This window comes from Carassius gibelio, chromosome A9, assembly GCF_023724105.1.
Source record: "Carassius gibelio isolate Cgi1373 ecotype wild population from Czech Republic chromosome A9, carGib1.2-hapl.c, whole genome shotgun sequence".
Lineage (NCBI taxonomy): Eukaryota > Metazoa > Chordata > Actinopteri > Cypriniformes > Cyprinidae > Carassius > Carassius gibelio.
In genome coordinates, this window is record NC_068379.1 from 12838943 (window position 1) to 12856226 (window position 17284).

Consider the following 17284-nt stretch of genomic DNA (forward strand, 5'->3'; position numbering starts at 1 on the left):
ATTTGGGGCAAAAGGAGGAAGAGTTTTTTGATTTTTTTGAACCGGAGTACCGACCAGGAACAGGAGGAGGTTGTAGTGGTGGCACAAACTACAGATGTAGTTCACAAGGTTTCCCTGTGCTGTAAACTTCTCCCTGGAGAATCATGAGTAAACTTATCAAATTAAAGAAAGTTTATCTGTTGCTTTAAACCCAGGGTTTAGGAATGTACAGTGTGAAATGTTAGTTTATGGATACCTTGGATTAATTGTTAATCCCGGGGTAATCCCCATTTATAACATGATGAGATTATTTTACTTCCTCAAATCTTTAAGCATGGACGAAAAAAAAATCCTAAAAAGCTGTATGAAGTTTTCCTCCTTAAACTACGTTTAAGAGTCCATGAGTGGTTCCTAAGAGCACGACTTCCTGACTGCTGTTTTGAATGAGTGAATATTGACAGCAGCAGAGAGTTGTTGCCTCCATTGACCCATGAGGAACATCTGCCTCACACAGGACCTCAGCCAGGCAGGTGAACACACTGCATTCTCATTAGCCTTCGCTCTGAGAGTGAGAGTGAGAGAGACGGCAAATGAGAGAGAAATGGAGAGGGTTTATATGGCTTTGTTGTTCCCCTAAGGTCCTTTTGTAGGTATGTGTAAGGCACAGGAAAGAGGAAAGTGTAGATCAAAATAGGCCTGTCAAGATAACAAATTTTGCTGGACGATAAATTGTAAAATAAATTATTGCGATAAACGATAATATTCTCCTTCCAAGTCCAGTTTCAACTAATACAATGATAATGGCATAATAACGCAGGTACACCTTTTCAAAGATCAATACACTTTTATTTTACGGCAGATTCCGAGCAAGAAATAACATGTTGACTTTGTGTGGCTTAAAATTAATAAATTGTATGTTTGTATGTTATATAATGTTTATATGCGGTTAACCGAAAGTAAACATTTTGACTGATGAAGGGCCGTTCACATATCGTGTCTTTTGGGCGCTCAAGTTCGTTATTTCAAATGCGGTATGCACACTCATAATGGAAGCGACGCGCTCGTTTTTTCCAGGTGGGTCCGCCCAACATCTACTTAAAAACATCTCAGCTGTTCCGAATGACGCAAGCGCACCAGCTCATGTCACAAGAACCAACTCAATCAGCTTCCTTCGGGGTGAAATTCCCCGTTGCACCCAAACTCTACAGAGTTTTTTTTTTTTTTTTTTTACTTTTCTTCGTAAATAAATCTTGTAGCAGTGTTACAGCAAGGGTTTTTCGGTGGAGGAAATCCATTACTGAAATGTCCTTTTTGAAACAGATATTGCGGCTGATGGATGGTTAGCAACGACAGAGGCCTTAGGAGTGCAACTGCCCGAGTGCTTTGGAAAGGAGAAAACGACACATCTAGTGTTTTCCACGCGTTTCTACCATGGGCTGTCCACAGGCTGCGCTCCAGACTAACCCCACATCATCACATGTTAAATTTTTTAAATAAAAATTGAAAAAGGCAATTATCGCGGCTGAAAAAATGATCGGGCTAATTTTCTTTTTTATCGGGCAATTAATTGATTTATCGAATATCGCGACAGGCCTGGATCAGTTTGGTTAGGAAGGTTTCTGCAGTCGTTAAACATCATTTAATGTTTTTGGTAGCATTTAATCAAGTTGTATAAAACATTGCCTTGCCCTGTGATGTTTATTTGGTAGGAGTTCTCTCTCCTCAGTTTTCCTCCTTACACTCTCAGGTAAATGTAAATATAAGTTTTGGTACATTTTTCCATCTAAGAAATGTAAATATAAATTGTTTTTCGTACTTAACAGATGTGTTGTTTCCCCATATTGTATACTCCTTGAGTTTATTCTTGAAATGCAGTGGCATAGTCCTGTTTTTTATTTATGTTGCTGTTAGAAAAGTTCCAGTGAAACTTGGACTGTTCCAAGTTTTAGTTCCCGTCGTGAGAGGTTTTGTAGCGATTTCAGGAAACACTGAAAGCTCAGTCTGTTATAACAGTGGGGAGGAAGTCATTTGTGTTGATATAAAGGCAGACAAAACATTTGTGCAAAAGTACTCCTAGCCCCATCTTCAGCTAGGCTACTTATCTGACAAACAAGAGTGACCCTGGTTGCACTCTGAATGCTGGTAGTATTATAGTATTACTGCAGAATTTTCATTTGACTTTTGTGAGTGAGAAATAATATGGGTTACTATCATCTCATTCAGTACTTTTTTAAGCCACAGAGCCCCTTCTTTGAATATAAAAAAATATTATAAATTGTGTAAGATATAATCTTGAAAACATATACTTGCCACTCATCATTTAATTACTGGTAGATTTATATTATCGTTCAAACGTTTTAGGTAGGTAATTTTTTAAAGTTTAATGTTCTTAAGCTATTTAATTTGACCAGAAATGCACAATAGTGTATATTGTGAAATGTTATAACAATTAAAGCTGCAGTCGGTAACTTTTGACGCTCTAGCGGTTAATAAACAGAACTGCTTGCGTCTTGCGGAAGAACATCGTAGCCGGATCTACTTCTCTCTGTTTATGTCTATGAAGAATCACAAAGGTACTGGGTTACTCCGCCGCGGTACCCCCGAAGCAATCTAAAATAGTCTGAATATAAACACTTATTATAGGTGTACCCTAGTGATTCAGGACACTCGCTTATTATGTTCATTTTTCTACATTTTGAACACAAACAAAGTTACGGACCAGACCTCTGATTGGTTGTTTCTTACCGGGAGCGATGTATTTCTGCAAATGGCAATAGGACCACTGGTAGGAGCCAGAGGAGCTTGATTTTTTTCACAGATTATCTGTCTCATATTCTACAGGACATAATGACAGGTTTAATAAATATATAAAAAATATTTTTTTTTTTACAAAAGTTCCCTACAGCACCTTTAAAATATTATATTTAAATATGTTTTAAAATAAACATATCTTTATAAACATAAATTATTCCTGTAATAGCAAAAAGCTGAATTTCAGCAGTCATTACTCCAGTTTTCAGTGTCGCAGGATCCTTCAGAAATCATTCAAATACGCTGATTTGATACTCAAGAAATATTATAATTTGCCTGATCATTATCAGTGTTGAAGACAGTTGTGCAAACCACAATGATTTTTATTTATTTATTTACTTTATTTAGGATTCTTTGATGAATGGAAAGTTCATAATAACTGTTATGGATAGACGGCTATATTCCATTACATTATAAATGTCTTCACTGTTACTTTTGCTCAATTTATACCATTCTTGCTGAATAAAAGTAACTTTTAAAAGTAACCAAACTTTTTAGTGGCAGTGTGTAATCTGTGTCTATAGAATAAAATAATTGTGATTGATCTCATGGCCAGTCTTCAGAAAGAAGTGCTACATGTCCACATTCTTCCCATATTTTTTCAAAATACTCTATGAATCTGTAAAATTCTCAAGAAAACCAGCACTTTTGCGAGCATAGATGCTTCTTTATCATTGGATTGCTGAGAGTGAGGGAAGCCCATTGTGGCTTTTAGAGTTCATGAGCAGCTAAAATGATTAATGCCAGGAATTTGAATTTTTTTAAAGGTCCGCACTGACTCACAGACCAAGTGTAAGGCATATGAAGTGGGACTGCATTTCATGCATCTCAGGAGGGAACATTTCTGAAACTGCTAACTTAACTCTTCTTCTTTGAGTCTTTTTGAGGCCACACTGTGGGACTTATAGGACAGACATTGAACATTGGCCATCTGTGGCTTGTGAGCTGCTGCCTGGTGTCAGTCCCGCCAGCCATATGGAGTGGAGCCAGTATGTCTCATCTCTTTATGAGTGCGGTTTTTGTTCCTGTGGATGTTACCCATCATGACTTTTACTCCTCCCATGAGACTAATATTGAGTTGAATTAAAAGATGCCACAATCAAAAGGTAGGGCTGGATATTGACAAAGAATTCACCATTTCTAATTTAATCGAAAAGCTCTAGATTTGACTTGGATTATTTTTTTTTCCCTTTTATTTGGATATAAACTTTAAGTCATTTTTTTTATTAAGGAAAAAAATCTGTCTCTCAAATATACAGGGAACCCTTTCACTTACTACACTACTTATTTAATTTTAGACATGACAACATGATTTTGTATACATTTGATATGCACAAGTTCAACTTTTTAATGATGTGATTTCTGATTATGTGTCATTTATATATCCTTTAAACAGTGGCTGTCATTGGATTTTTTTTTACAACATAACATTAAATAAGACAGAACTAAAAGATTAGGTAAAAATATTATAATGAATATGTAATATAATATATTACGCAAAATATAGTTGTTTTTTCTAGCTTATTATTGATTCATAGATATTGCATGGTTTTCCTGAGGTAAATGTAGCATTATGTGACACTGATTTCTGACCGTGGTTGAAGCCATGTCTATTTTGTGCTTTATCAAGTGGTAAAGAAGAAGTGCTAATCAGTTCACACGCACTGTTGCTTAAACTGAGGTGAGAGTACTGATTAGAAAGTATCTTCACAACATTTATTGTTTAAATTTCATGATAAAATTAAAAAGCTGAGATTTAGTTTAATATCAGAAGTAACAAACATGAAAGCTTTGAAAGTTTTGTTCATGCATCAACAGCACAGACTAAGAGATTGATTCTTGGGATTTGAAAATTAATATTAGTTCTGGAAATGAATATTGATTTAAAGTCACATATGCCAAGCTTCCTTATACTGTTTTGGGAGCCTCCTACAAAAGGTTTACATGGATGCAAGGTTTGGTTTTCTCAAAATATGCATTTAATATCATGTAATCAGTCTTTTTGAACCCCTCCTTTCTCTGAGCCTACACTGCTCTGATTGGTTAGATGGCCCAGTTTGTTGTTTGTGTGTCAGAAATGATACTCCCATTGCCATAGTTCTGTATTTTGAACACGCAATAGAAAATATAAACATTTATTGTTTATCATACTAATAGGGTGTGATTCAGTGGAGCCAGCTAGTTCAAATAAACTTGAGTATTGAGTCATCTTTTAAGAGCAAGCATTTTGTGAATCCTGCGTTGAACAAGGGTTAAGGCTTCTGGATCTTTAGCGTCCTCTGAAACTGTAGTTATTGGACAATCGTGGAGTATGGTTTCTACTTCAGTCTGTAGTCTGTAGACTCTCATCATCAAGGTTCTGCTCTCTCAGGACATAATATAGGATCTTTTTGAGAATTCAAATGATTCGTTCCCATACCCCTCCATGATGTGAACCTGAATGAGGATTAAAGGTCCACTTTACATTCTCTCTCAGCAGTACCTTCTGTATTATGTCTTGGTTGATGTCAGCAAGTGTCTCTCTCAATTTTCACTCTACCCTGATGAAGTTGGTTACATTATCCATAATTATCTCTTTAACCCCTTACATATAAATCTACTGAGAGCACAAATACAGGAATCTGTTCAGCGAATAGGCCATTTTGACATGAACAACTCTACTTTTAAAGCAGGTGAATATCACTCAATATCTTTTGACACGAGCTCTCACCCTCTTTACCTCAATGGGGTCAAAGTAATTGATTCCAACATGACTGAAAGGTGGTAAATTGATTCAGTGAATCAGTTCAGGGGAAAGTGTGCCATCTTTTGTTCAATTGCAAATCCATGCCAACATCTACAGAATAGGCGATCTCTGACTTTTCTGTCAGTAGCTTTACAACTGGTACTTCAGTGTTCCTGTGGCTCGGTGGTAGAGTATTGCGTTAGCAGCGCAAAAGGTTGTGGGTTCAATTCCCAGGGAATGAATGCTGGGTAAAAGATGTTAGCCTGAATACACGGTAAGTCGCTTTGGATAAAAGCGTCTGCTAAATGCAAACAAAAAAAATTAATTCAGTATCTTTTATGGAGTTTAGTAGGCAGTTGACTCTTATCACAATGACCTGACATATTGTGAATATGGTCCAATAATAGTCCACACAGTAAGGGTGGAACGGTACACAGATGTCACGGTTCGATACCATTTTGGTACAAAAGAGAAAAAAATATATACTATGCTCGGTTTCTTTACATTTACTTTGAACAGACAGATCTGCAGTACATATATACATACAATGAATAAATTATTTTAATATATTTAATTTAATTTACAGATAAACAAGGGAAAAACAGTTAGACACATAACGGAGCCTATATATGCTGAGTTTCAGTTCATTTTAATGACAGGCTTCATTTGTTCACCGAAAGGAAACTCAAATGGCAGAGAGCACAATGTTTTGTTTTCATTGTGAATGTAACATTACACAAATAAAAGCAGACCTTTATACAGTAATGCATTAATAAGACAATAAGTGTTTAAAGTCGAAATGCCAAACAATCATACTACTCTTACTATCTCTGCAGTATTCAGTATGTATGCTGTGCATAGTGTGCAAATGTTCTATATGCATCAAATACCTGGATGAACTACTATATTTTCCAGAATCTGCTAAATATAACTCAAGTACACTTGAGGACTGAATCATCCATAGTTAACTCTAGTTCTTCCTTCAATATTCTGCCAACTTTTGAAGCAAGAACTGTGGTTGCCAGTTCAAGTGTAGGGATAGTCATCACCTTCAGTGGGGCTACTCTTGCTCTTCCAATCACAAAAACAACATGGACAGAACTGCTGATGTCTGCAAGATGTAAATAGCTAGCTGTACCATAGCCAATTTCTATATATTTACCCAAAGTTGTTGGGTATGGAGCATCTACTGAAGTCGATCTCAAATTCGAAAATAGCTTGAGCTCCTCTAGCCACTTGTCCCATTTTTTTTCCATCCGTAATTCATCCAGCACAATTCTTGATCAGTATTTATAGCTGGCAGCATTACTAGAGCAAGTAATCCACATGGGTCGTAAACTGAATTGGTAGCTGACAAAATACCCCTTCTGGTAAATTGTTGTTGCTTCAAAGCTATTTTGAAGAGAAAGGTATCAGACTCTGTATTCCAGTGGAGTCTTATTGTGCTGTTTACAGGAAGTTCATCTCTTTGCAAGTCAAGATGTTTCACTTCTTTAGATCTCTTCTTATCAAGGATTGAGGCTAGCACAGCGTGGCTATTACTAAACCATTTGGTGAGCTTAAATCCACCATTAACACATGCTGCAGTGAGCTCCTGAACCAACATGACGGACTCGAGGGAATCATCCACATAAAAGTTGTTGCGAATTGTGGAAAAACATTCTGAAAACGCTTTGCCTTCATTATCATCTGCTGTCTTCCTTAACACAAAGTTGGCACAACTGGGGGAAGAAACAGCTCCAAAGAGATGTACAGTCCTGTACAGTCATCCTGAACTCTTCCAGTGGTTGACTGATATCACCATTAGGCCACCACAGGGAAATTCAGAGCTTTCTCTGTGTATGCACTAGCAAGCTTAAATTAATCTTAAAGGGAAAGGTCACCCAAAAATAAAAATTGTCATTAATTACTCATCCTCAAGTCGTTCCAAACCCGTTAGACCTTTGTTCCACTTCAGAAAACAAATTAAGATATTTTTGATGCATTCTGAGAGCTCTTTAACTCTCCCATAGACAGCAAGGGGACTATCATGATCACTGTCCAGAAACATAGTAAGGACATCAGTAAAATTGTCCATGTGACATTAGTAGTTCAACCCTAATTCTACGAAGCTACAATTATACTTTTTGTGCCTAAAGATAATAAGAATAACAACTTTGTTCAATAATTCTCCCCATTTCGAAGAGTATCATGATGCTCACAAACACTTCCGCTTTGTTTAAACAATGCATGCGCATTGCACTGTTACTTACGCCAACATGCATCAGCACGCCCATGCATTGTTCGTTCGTTCTTGCATCAACCACTTGCATCAACTTAAATCTTTGATCCATATTACATAACTTTGAGCCATCTTGCAAGAACTGCTTTCAATAGCCATTGCCATCATCAAACCTCAAAACGTGCACATGTGCCAAAAAACTTGCTTTGAACACTCTCAAGTTCATAAATAGCCTTCACTTCTCATCATATCAGATCTTATAAGCTTAATCACACATGCATCGCAGCTCCACAGCAGGCATAATTTATAATAAAACTTTGCTGAATGGCTACCCACAGGATAGCACATTCAAACAGCGCCTTAATGAAGTCAATTCCTTCGCTGAATAATCCATAGGTGCAGTACAGCAGCAGACATCCATATCAGTATCCAGCTGGTCGCTTCACAGATTTAGTGTGATCCATGTCCACGTCTTCGTGGAAATTTTCAGACTTCAGTGTAACGGCACACATTTGTGATAAGCCACTATTCATATAGAGGTGAACAATTGACGCTTGAGTCCATAGCATAGCTTCTTAATCATTTATTTTTACAAATCAACAGTCCATAAAACCAACAGTTGAGCCATAGCTTCACCGCTAATCATTAGAACACACAGCCACATGAACAAATGGTCTGAACATTGTCTCTGCTGCTCCCACCTACTGCTTTACCTGCACTAAATACGTAACTGCAATAATATAACCTTTTTGAATTCATCATAAGACATTGCAAAGTAAGTGTTCTTATTTCCTGTGCATGGATCCAGATAAGGGTCCACTTCCTCTCTTTGTGTCCACAGCCAGAAGATTAGAGAGAAGTGAGGTCCACCTCTTCCTAATTCTCCAGTGAAGAAAGTCTGAAGGTGTGTTCTCTGTCGGGACACGTGTGACTCCAAATTAGCCGCCCATGCTCACGTGCCCACGTTGTGGCCAGGTGATTTATGTATGGTGAATAAAAATTTGTCTGGCTGACAGGGATGATCAGATGGTGGTCGTTAGTAGGTCTGAGAGGTCCTGGCTCAAGTTGAATGGTCCTATTCTGACCGTCTGCTGCACGGTGCTCCTCATGGTGAACGTTCCTCCACACCATCCATGCAGATGTGAGGATCTGTATGTGAGCGTGTGTGCTTACATGGTTTTCTAGCTTGAGCACTGCAGCTGGCTGCCGTAAATATTAGCTTTTCAAATGAACGTGGCCACCCTCAGATATTCAAAGGCAGAAATTGAGAAGCATGTTTTTTTATTTAGTTGTCTGGCACCCTTTTCTAGACCAGCAGCAGACAGCTTGGTTACGTTCAACAAACATACGGCAAGCAGTGCATTCAGCCTGCCTCTTCTAGTGCTGGTGGTTTTGGACTGGGGTGAAGGGGTCTGTGAGACTGGTTTCAAAAGGGCATTGGGTTCAGCTCCATTACACATAAATATAAACAAATACTCACTGAAGAGATTTGAAAATAACAAGCTAATAAACCTAACCTCCCTTTAAGCTGAAGCAATGCAGAACTTGAAACAGAATTGATTAGTTCACCTCTTGAGTCCTCGGGTTCGAGTTGTTTGTTAAGTTAATGCTATTCGGTCTGTATGGGAAACAGAATTGATTAGTTCACCTCTTGAGTCCTCAGGTTCGAATGAATTCATTCATCTCGTGACAGCCCCATAGGCTATAATGCAGTCTGCACCAGAAAGATAATTTATTAGTTCACCTCTCGATTCGGTTTGAGTTATTCGTTCTTCACCTGGCTGCTTCCCGCCTCAGTATCTTACAACAAACACATGACATTAGTATATAATTAGTATTATTATTGCAACGTTGTTGTAGAACGTTGTTGTGTACAATGCATAATCATAACTTGTTCAGAAACGGTGAAAAAAACTTGATCATTAAAAAAAAACATATTTCTCATTAAACGTCATTTAAATAAACAAATATTCGAATATTCTGTTTTTTTTTATGAGAAACAAATATTACAATAAAATATTTTCGATTTAGAAAAATGCCCCTCCCTAGTTACGATGACATGAAAGTAAGGGAAATGTTCTTGTATTTAAATATCTACTCTATGACAGTGACACGTTCTAATATTTAATTATATTATAATTATATATATAATAATTATATTATATTTAATAATTTAAAATGAGAATGTAAGTGTGCTCACCCCATTTTTGTTTGTAAGAAAAAATATCGCAATATATATCGCAGAAAAATAAAATATCGCAATGTCATTTTTTCCCAATATCGTGCAGCCCTAATTCCTAGTATACATTACCATTTAAAAGTTTGCAGTCCATAAGATGTTTAGTTTTTGAAAGACGTCTCTTATGCTTGCCAGGTCAGCATTAATTTGATCAGTAATAAAAAGAACAGTGATATTGTGACATATGTGAAATAGCCGTTTTTTATTTGAATATATTTTTTTTTAAATTGTAATTTATTCCTGTGATAGCAATACTGAATTTTCAGCAGTCATTACTCAGTCTTCAGTGTCACATGATCCTTCAGAAATCATTCTATTATGCTGATTTATTATTAATAGAAAATTTAAAAGAACAGCTGTCAACCTTGGCTACCATGAAGCATGCTGGAGACACAAGTAAACAAAACAGGCTTTTAATCCACAGAACATCAAGATGGGAGACAGAGACAGAAACACATCCACGTAATGAGTAAAACCGACAAACACTAACTGTATGGACTGGGGGTTTTAAACACAGGATAATCAGGGAGGAACGAGACACACCTGGAATCAAATTAACACAATCAACGGGAGACAGAAACTGGGTCACGGAGCACATGAGTAGCAAAACAGTCTGACAACAGCATTTGGAATCAAAATATTTTTAAACGTTATAAATATCATGTTTGACCAATGTAATGCATCCTTGCTAAATATGTTATATTATATGATATTATATGATATTATATATTAAACAACCACAAACATTTTTAATGATAGTATACACATGTTTAGCAATATAACATAACATAAACAAATACAATACATTTTTGTAATATTCAATTAATGAGGGGGTGGGGGGACATATACACAATGTCTGCAAGTAAAACCTGTTCATTTGTAGACCTGATAATAACATGGCTAGAGTGGCTCTTCAAAGCGCATTAGAACTAGAAACAGCATGCCTGTCAACCCAAATTGTGCTTGAGCTGGCTGCAACGGATTTCTCCAGTGTAGACAGCATTATTGATTATAATGAGAGCAATTTAGTTTATCAAGTGGTGCTGCTCATGTCTGCTGTGGACACAGTGTTATGTCGAACCTCTAATTGGACGGTCAGGATGAAGAGGTGGAGGTTTGAGCTGCTAGTTGAACTGCCATGCTCAAATAGGATATCCCATATTGCCCTTTCTCAACAGGAAGGATTGACAGTTTGCAGGTTACAGCATTAGCCAAAGCCGAAGGGATGCGTTAAGATCGAGGCAGTTAGAAGGGATGAGGAAGTGTCACGGTTTATAGAGCCGTGTGAGTGATGGATTCCATGTAGAGTGCAGCTCTTTCACTAGAGTATTGCAAAGTGTGCTGGACAGTGAGAAAATGGCTAAAGACACGAGTCAGAGCAGCTTTACAGTGTGTTCAGTTCACTGTAAAAGAATGAGTTTAATCTCTTCCTTTCAGGCACCATGAAAGATGATGCTTGGCACATCTTTGTAAGCCACTGTTCACTGTTATCAGTCTGTTTACTTATTGCATTCATCTTATCAAAGTCTACCTGCATAAAAAAGCACTAATGAACTGAGAGTGAAAGACAAATGCCAATGCAGATCTGGTTCTCCCTCTCGCTTGCTGCTCTGTTAAATCTCTTTCCTCTGGCCAGCTCATTTCTACTCATTTTAATGTAGTTGTCAACAGCTTGCGGTGGAGCGGTTTGAGTGGCTTTGGTGTCCGTACGCTCACAAGCTGTTGGGTAGTGTCAGATCCGATGAATGAAGGATCGCAGACACACTCAAATCCCTCTGGAGTAAAGAAGTGAATGAGGGACCTGCTTTCCTTTTACTACTCCATCTCTCTCTCTCTCTCTCTCTCTTCCCTGAGCATGTGTCATTGGACAGTTGCCAGCAGTGAGCACGATTAGCTTGTGATTGGTTTAAAGGATTTCAGGAAATATTAGAATGGTGCAGAAAGACTTTGATAATGAGTGAATATGCAGCAATGCAACATACTTTTAAATACTGTGAAATAACCATATTAAAATTGATGGTTGCATAGTAGGTGCGAATTGGAAGTCGATAATATCTTATTTTCTTAATTTCATACTGAATACACGGTATGTGTAGTTTTTTTGTAGGTTATAAAAATATATTAACAATAGTTATCAATTATTTCTATTGAATTATTCAGTATGTTTTGATGCCTGATGAGGTGTGCATTATTTTTCTAATAATTTAACGACCCAGAGTCAATTATTCTGCTTATACTACGGTTGCCACACCTCAAGACATCGACATCAGATGATATATTTCAAGGCATTCATCCAGTTTAAAATGCTGTTGTGGGTAGGATTAATTTCTTCCGCATCTCATCCCACTCCTACATTGCTTATTCCAAAACATCATTTTAGAGAGAGAGAGAGCTTGTATATTACCTCTCTGAGTCTGTGTGTCTCTCACAATTGTGACAGTGAAACTTTAAGTAAAATTTCTTCGCGAACAACGCCATTATTACCTCGCTTGTGAGAAATATCATGTAGCTTTTAAAATAAAATCGCCAGAGTAGCGATAACGTCAGCACATGTATGTTTCTGTATACTGTAAGTTATGTATGTGCGTGAGGGAGAGCGGGAGAGATAGAGTAGCCTATGTGCTTTACCAACATAATAAAACGCAATTATGTCATTTTTATCATATTACTATATTTATTTGTCTGGCCAGTATGGTTACAGCGGTGACACTTTAACTTACATTTACTATATATTGATTGTAAGATAACACAACTACGCAGATTTATTTTGTGATAGCTATTTATCAATTCAACATATTTCAATAGGCTAGTAGATTATTTTAGTGGCTAACCAATCCAACCCATGAAACAAGAATTAGACAAATAAACAAACAACAGACAAAACTTATTGAGGAGGAAAAATAAAGCTCTCCCTGCTAACGGCACAATGAGTTCACACAGTATATTCAAAAGATGTATTTGTAACATCAACACCTGACTGATCAGACAGTTTACCTGTGATTACGGAGTGTTTGATTTGATGCAGACTTGAGACAGAGATTCAGTACTGTGGCTGATCAAGTAAAAATAAATGCAAACTTAAAAAAATAATGATCACTATTACATCATTGTAATTGTGCATCCCAAACCCATGCCATTAAAAAAAGAAAAAGAAGAAGAAAACAAACAGCCCAAAGTAGCGCAATTACCATGCCCCAAATATATATTTTTTTTATTTCCATCCCTAAAATACATATTTTATAGTCACTGTTATGCACATTTATCATAAACACAGCTCAAATGCTTCCTACTAGTGTGGCCCAAAACATTTAGCACAGTTTTATTACAGGTAGAATGAAAAATATTTCAGTGCAAGCATTTCAACCCAATGTAATTTATGCAATATTTCAAACCTATAACCCACTGGGGAAAATCAACCAATGGCAACAGTTTAAAAGCAGCCCAATTTCATGGAAAAAAACAACAACTCTGCATCCAACACGAGCTGCAGAAGTCCAATTTGGTTGATCACGGGTCAAAAGTAAGGAGAGATAACTGACAATACTCATAAACAGTTCCACAGCTCATTGACAAATATAGATGTGCTTGCTTCACACAGTGTGCGCACGATCGCGAAATTGAAAGTGAACTGCGACTGTGAGTGCTCTTTCAAAGGGATTTAAATACCCGACATATTGATAACAGCCTCCTGATGTGCGAAACTTATATACAATATTAGAATGTTTACGGGAGCGGGTATAAAAATGGCATGAGCGGATGGGAGCATGCGGTAATGGTCAGAAATTCAGCGAGAGCGGGATCAACAAGCCCCGCGCTATCATGCAGCAGCACACTCATTGAGCCCTTAACAGATGATGTAGAATCTTGCAGGATTCCATAAATTAACTGCACAGAACCCCCATTTTTAGACAAATATACACAATAAAAAGATGGCATTTAAGATTTTTTTTCTAAATGGATTACCGGTAATCAACTTTTAATACTTTTTAATACTTTTTTTTTTTTTTTTTTTTTTTGATTACTGTGTTGTTTTAAGACCTTTGAAATAACAGAAATCATTTGGCGAAGTGATACGGAAATGTAATGCGGTCCAGAGCTGCCTGGAACTACATTCACCGTTAGTTCCTTGAAAATAATTGCACACCTTAGAACATTCGTCAGCCAATCAGATTCAAGCATTCAACGTCCTGGAGTATAATAATTAATAAACTATAAATAGTTATGTCTTATGACTTGCTGTGAAGACAGATGGGAGACACATGAAATTATACCATAATATTCGATATCTCAACATGTATATATTTGCTCTGCATTTCAACCTTATGTAAAAAATATTACAAGGCATGTTTTTCACGTTTAACACAAAAATTTAGATTATTTAATTGAATTAAAGTTTTTATTTATATACAGTATACCAGTATCACAAAATGGCACTTAACAGCAGTGCTTTTTTACTCAAATATTTTAAAATGAATTATTGTGTTCAAAATCTTTGAATCAAAGTTTAGAATTGTTTCACATGAAATTCAGTTATAACATTTCTGTCTTAGTTATAAATCATGAGGTCTTGGAAACTTTTTTTAAGGGAAAAGGCACTTTAAAGTCATAAGCATCACTAAATTCACAAAATTTCAAGAATACGGTGACTGTTTGTCATGTCACAACAATTGCACAACTCAATTTATAGCTTGTTATACTGTAGTTGTATGAGTATTTTGTCTCACTCTGTTTCTTTGGTTTCTGCTGGATCTGATCTAGAGGCAGTCAACTGTTTGTTTTGCACGCTGTAGCACCTATGCTGAATACTCTTTCACTTTCTTTTTTGTCTCACTGTTTCTTTTGCTTTCTTTCTGTGTCCCCAGGAGTCGGAAGATTCAGATCCGGAACATTCCTCCTGATCTCCAGTGGGAGGTGAGTGTCTAAGCGCTCGGGCAGAAAGAACTGTGTGTGTGTGTGTGTGTGGTCAAGACTGTCTATCTCCGCTGTGCTGCAGCACTTCTTTCTCTAACTTACAGTGCGTTAGGGAAGCTCCGCCCATACACACAAGTACACTTCCTCTGCAGTCCATGAGAATCTGTCTGGAGAGAATTCAGCCCTTGTAACCCAATTGTAAATCCTAATGACATCATCACAGTGAGCGCTGGCCCACTTTCATGCTCTCACACACTTTTGCATGTATTTGGACACTGTGCCCCCATATTCGGTATTCAAATGTCGAGTTTAGTGGTTCACTGTGTAAAAATCCAAGTGTCCATTTAGTATCATACCAAGCCATATTGACATTTGCACACCAGTTTTGAATCTTGAGCATCACCAGTCACTTGACACAAGCTTGGGCAGAACTGAAGAATATCACTGAATAAAAAAAAGTCTCAGGCAGTGTCTCAAAAAAAAAAGCTATTAAATGATTTGAATTATAATGAATGTACAGTATGTACACTTTTTTTTTAAGAAAGTGGGGATGGGAACACAAACAGCATTAGGCAGCATATTAACTGTATTGATTATTGATAATAGTAAGAAATGTTTCTTGAGAATGATTTTTAATGAAAGACTGGAGTAAATTAAGCTTTACCATCACATACAAAAAAAATAAAAAATATTTCTCAATATCACAGTATTTTACTGCATTTTTTTAAAATCAAATAAATACTAGGCATTAGAGTTATAAAATATGAGACATCTTACAAAACATTGAAAATCTTAATGCAACCATACTTTTGAATGATAGTGTATGTATTAGTGGATGACCAATGTAGTTTTTTTGACTGCCGATGCCGATATCTTAAAAAGCAGGGGGTGCTGATAGCCGATATATAAAGACGATATAATTTTATATTATTATTTAAGGAATTTGAAATAATTTGACAATGGATGTCATACTTATACTTCTAAAGACAAAGTTTTTTTTTTTTTTTTTTTTTTTTATAAAAATAAAATTAAAAAGGAAGTAACAGGGCACTCAGTATTCTGGGAAGTTTTTGTGCATTGGGAATCATATTTTTCAAATAAAGCCAGTGTAATGAATATGACCTGAATATGGCAGTGGGCAAATGCATAAAGCACAGCATAATCGCGAGTTTAAAGTTTAACGCATTCAATTCACATGGACTGACCATCACAGAAAGAACACGTGATCATGCTGGATACACATACACACTTCACAAGATCTCACAGCTGGATTCGACTAAGTTTGCAAGGTTTGTGAAATTAAATGTTCATTGGTTAATCAAAGATTTGTTTAAATGACATAAATGCGTATTTGCTTAATGCTGACAGCAAATGAGAAAGTATCATAATGTTTGCCTTTCTATTACTAATATATAATATTATAAAAGCAATCGTTATAATACTTTCTGTATACATTAATTCCTTTGTTTAAACATTCTATCGAAAAATTAGACAGACTTATATCCGTATTAGACAAAACTGTTAACAACAACAGTAAAAAAGAGGGTGAATGTGAGTACGGTGTGCTCTGCCGTTTAAAGCGCCGTCAAAATAAAGTCCCACCTCGAGCACATCAGCCAAGCAGAAAAACGTATCGGCCGATGCCGTTATTGAATAATGCCAAATATTGGCCGATATATCGGTCGACCACTAGAATCTATACTTTGTGTTAGACAGAAAAAAATTAAAGCATACAGGGTTTGATCATTTAAGTAATACTAAGTATAATGGTGGCATTTTCATTTTCAGCTCTTTCCAATCTTTATTTTTTGGATTTCAATCTAAAAACAGTTTATGAGATGTTTGGGTGTGTGACTGATTGTGCTCTTCTCATTGCAGGTTTTGGACAGCCTATTAGCAGAGCATGGTACTGTAGAAAATGTGGAACAAGGTAAAGGAGTTGCCACAGTCTATAAATGGACTATACTTAAATATAACTATACAGTATACTAAGCTTTGTTTTTGTTTTTTGTTTGGGTAGTTGACATTTTATGACGTGCTTTAAGATATGACATCCTAAATTCCATCAAAAAGCTTGTATCAGTTGGTTGCTCAATCACATTCATATTCATGTTATTAGTGAATTAACCATTTATGAAACAATAAATAGTCTTTTCTGTTGGGGACTTTTTCATACTGCACTTGTGCTGATGTACCCTTGTGGATGAGTCTAAATCACTAACAGACTCTGGAGTACAGAGACAATGAGTGTGTTTAGATCACACGTTATCCAAACTTAAATAACATCAACACATGCTATCAGTAAAGGCGTTTTAGTTTTGAGGTTCTGTGATTGTCTTTCCCAAATGAGAGAGAGTGTGACAGGGAAGCACCCATGCAGGGTGTTTGAGAGGAAGTC

The 17284-nt window shown here is 36.6% G+C and overlaps 1 protein-coding gene across 3 annotated transcripts in view; it reads left to right on the forward strand.

Moving 5' to 3' along the window:
• The window catches only part of LOC128019652 (insulin-like growth factor 2 mRNA-binding protein 2), a 55619-nt gene that overhangs the window by 18994 nt on the left and 19341 nt on the right, over window positions 1–17284 (forward strand). For all 3 annotated transcript variants that reach the window (XM_052605754.1, XM_052605755.1, XM_052605756.1), the window contains exons 3-4: window positions 14838–14886; window positions 16765–16816. In XM_052605754.1, coding sequence (XP_052461714.1) covers window positions 14838–14886; window positions 16765–16816 — 101 coding nt within the window. The remainder of the gene's footprint in view (window positions 1–14837; window positions 14887–16764; window positions 16817–17284) is intronic.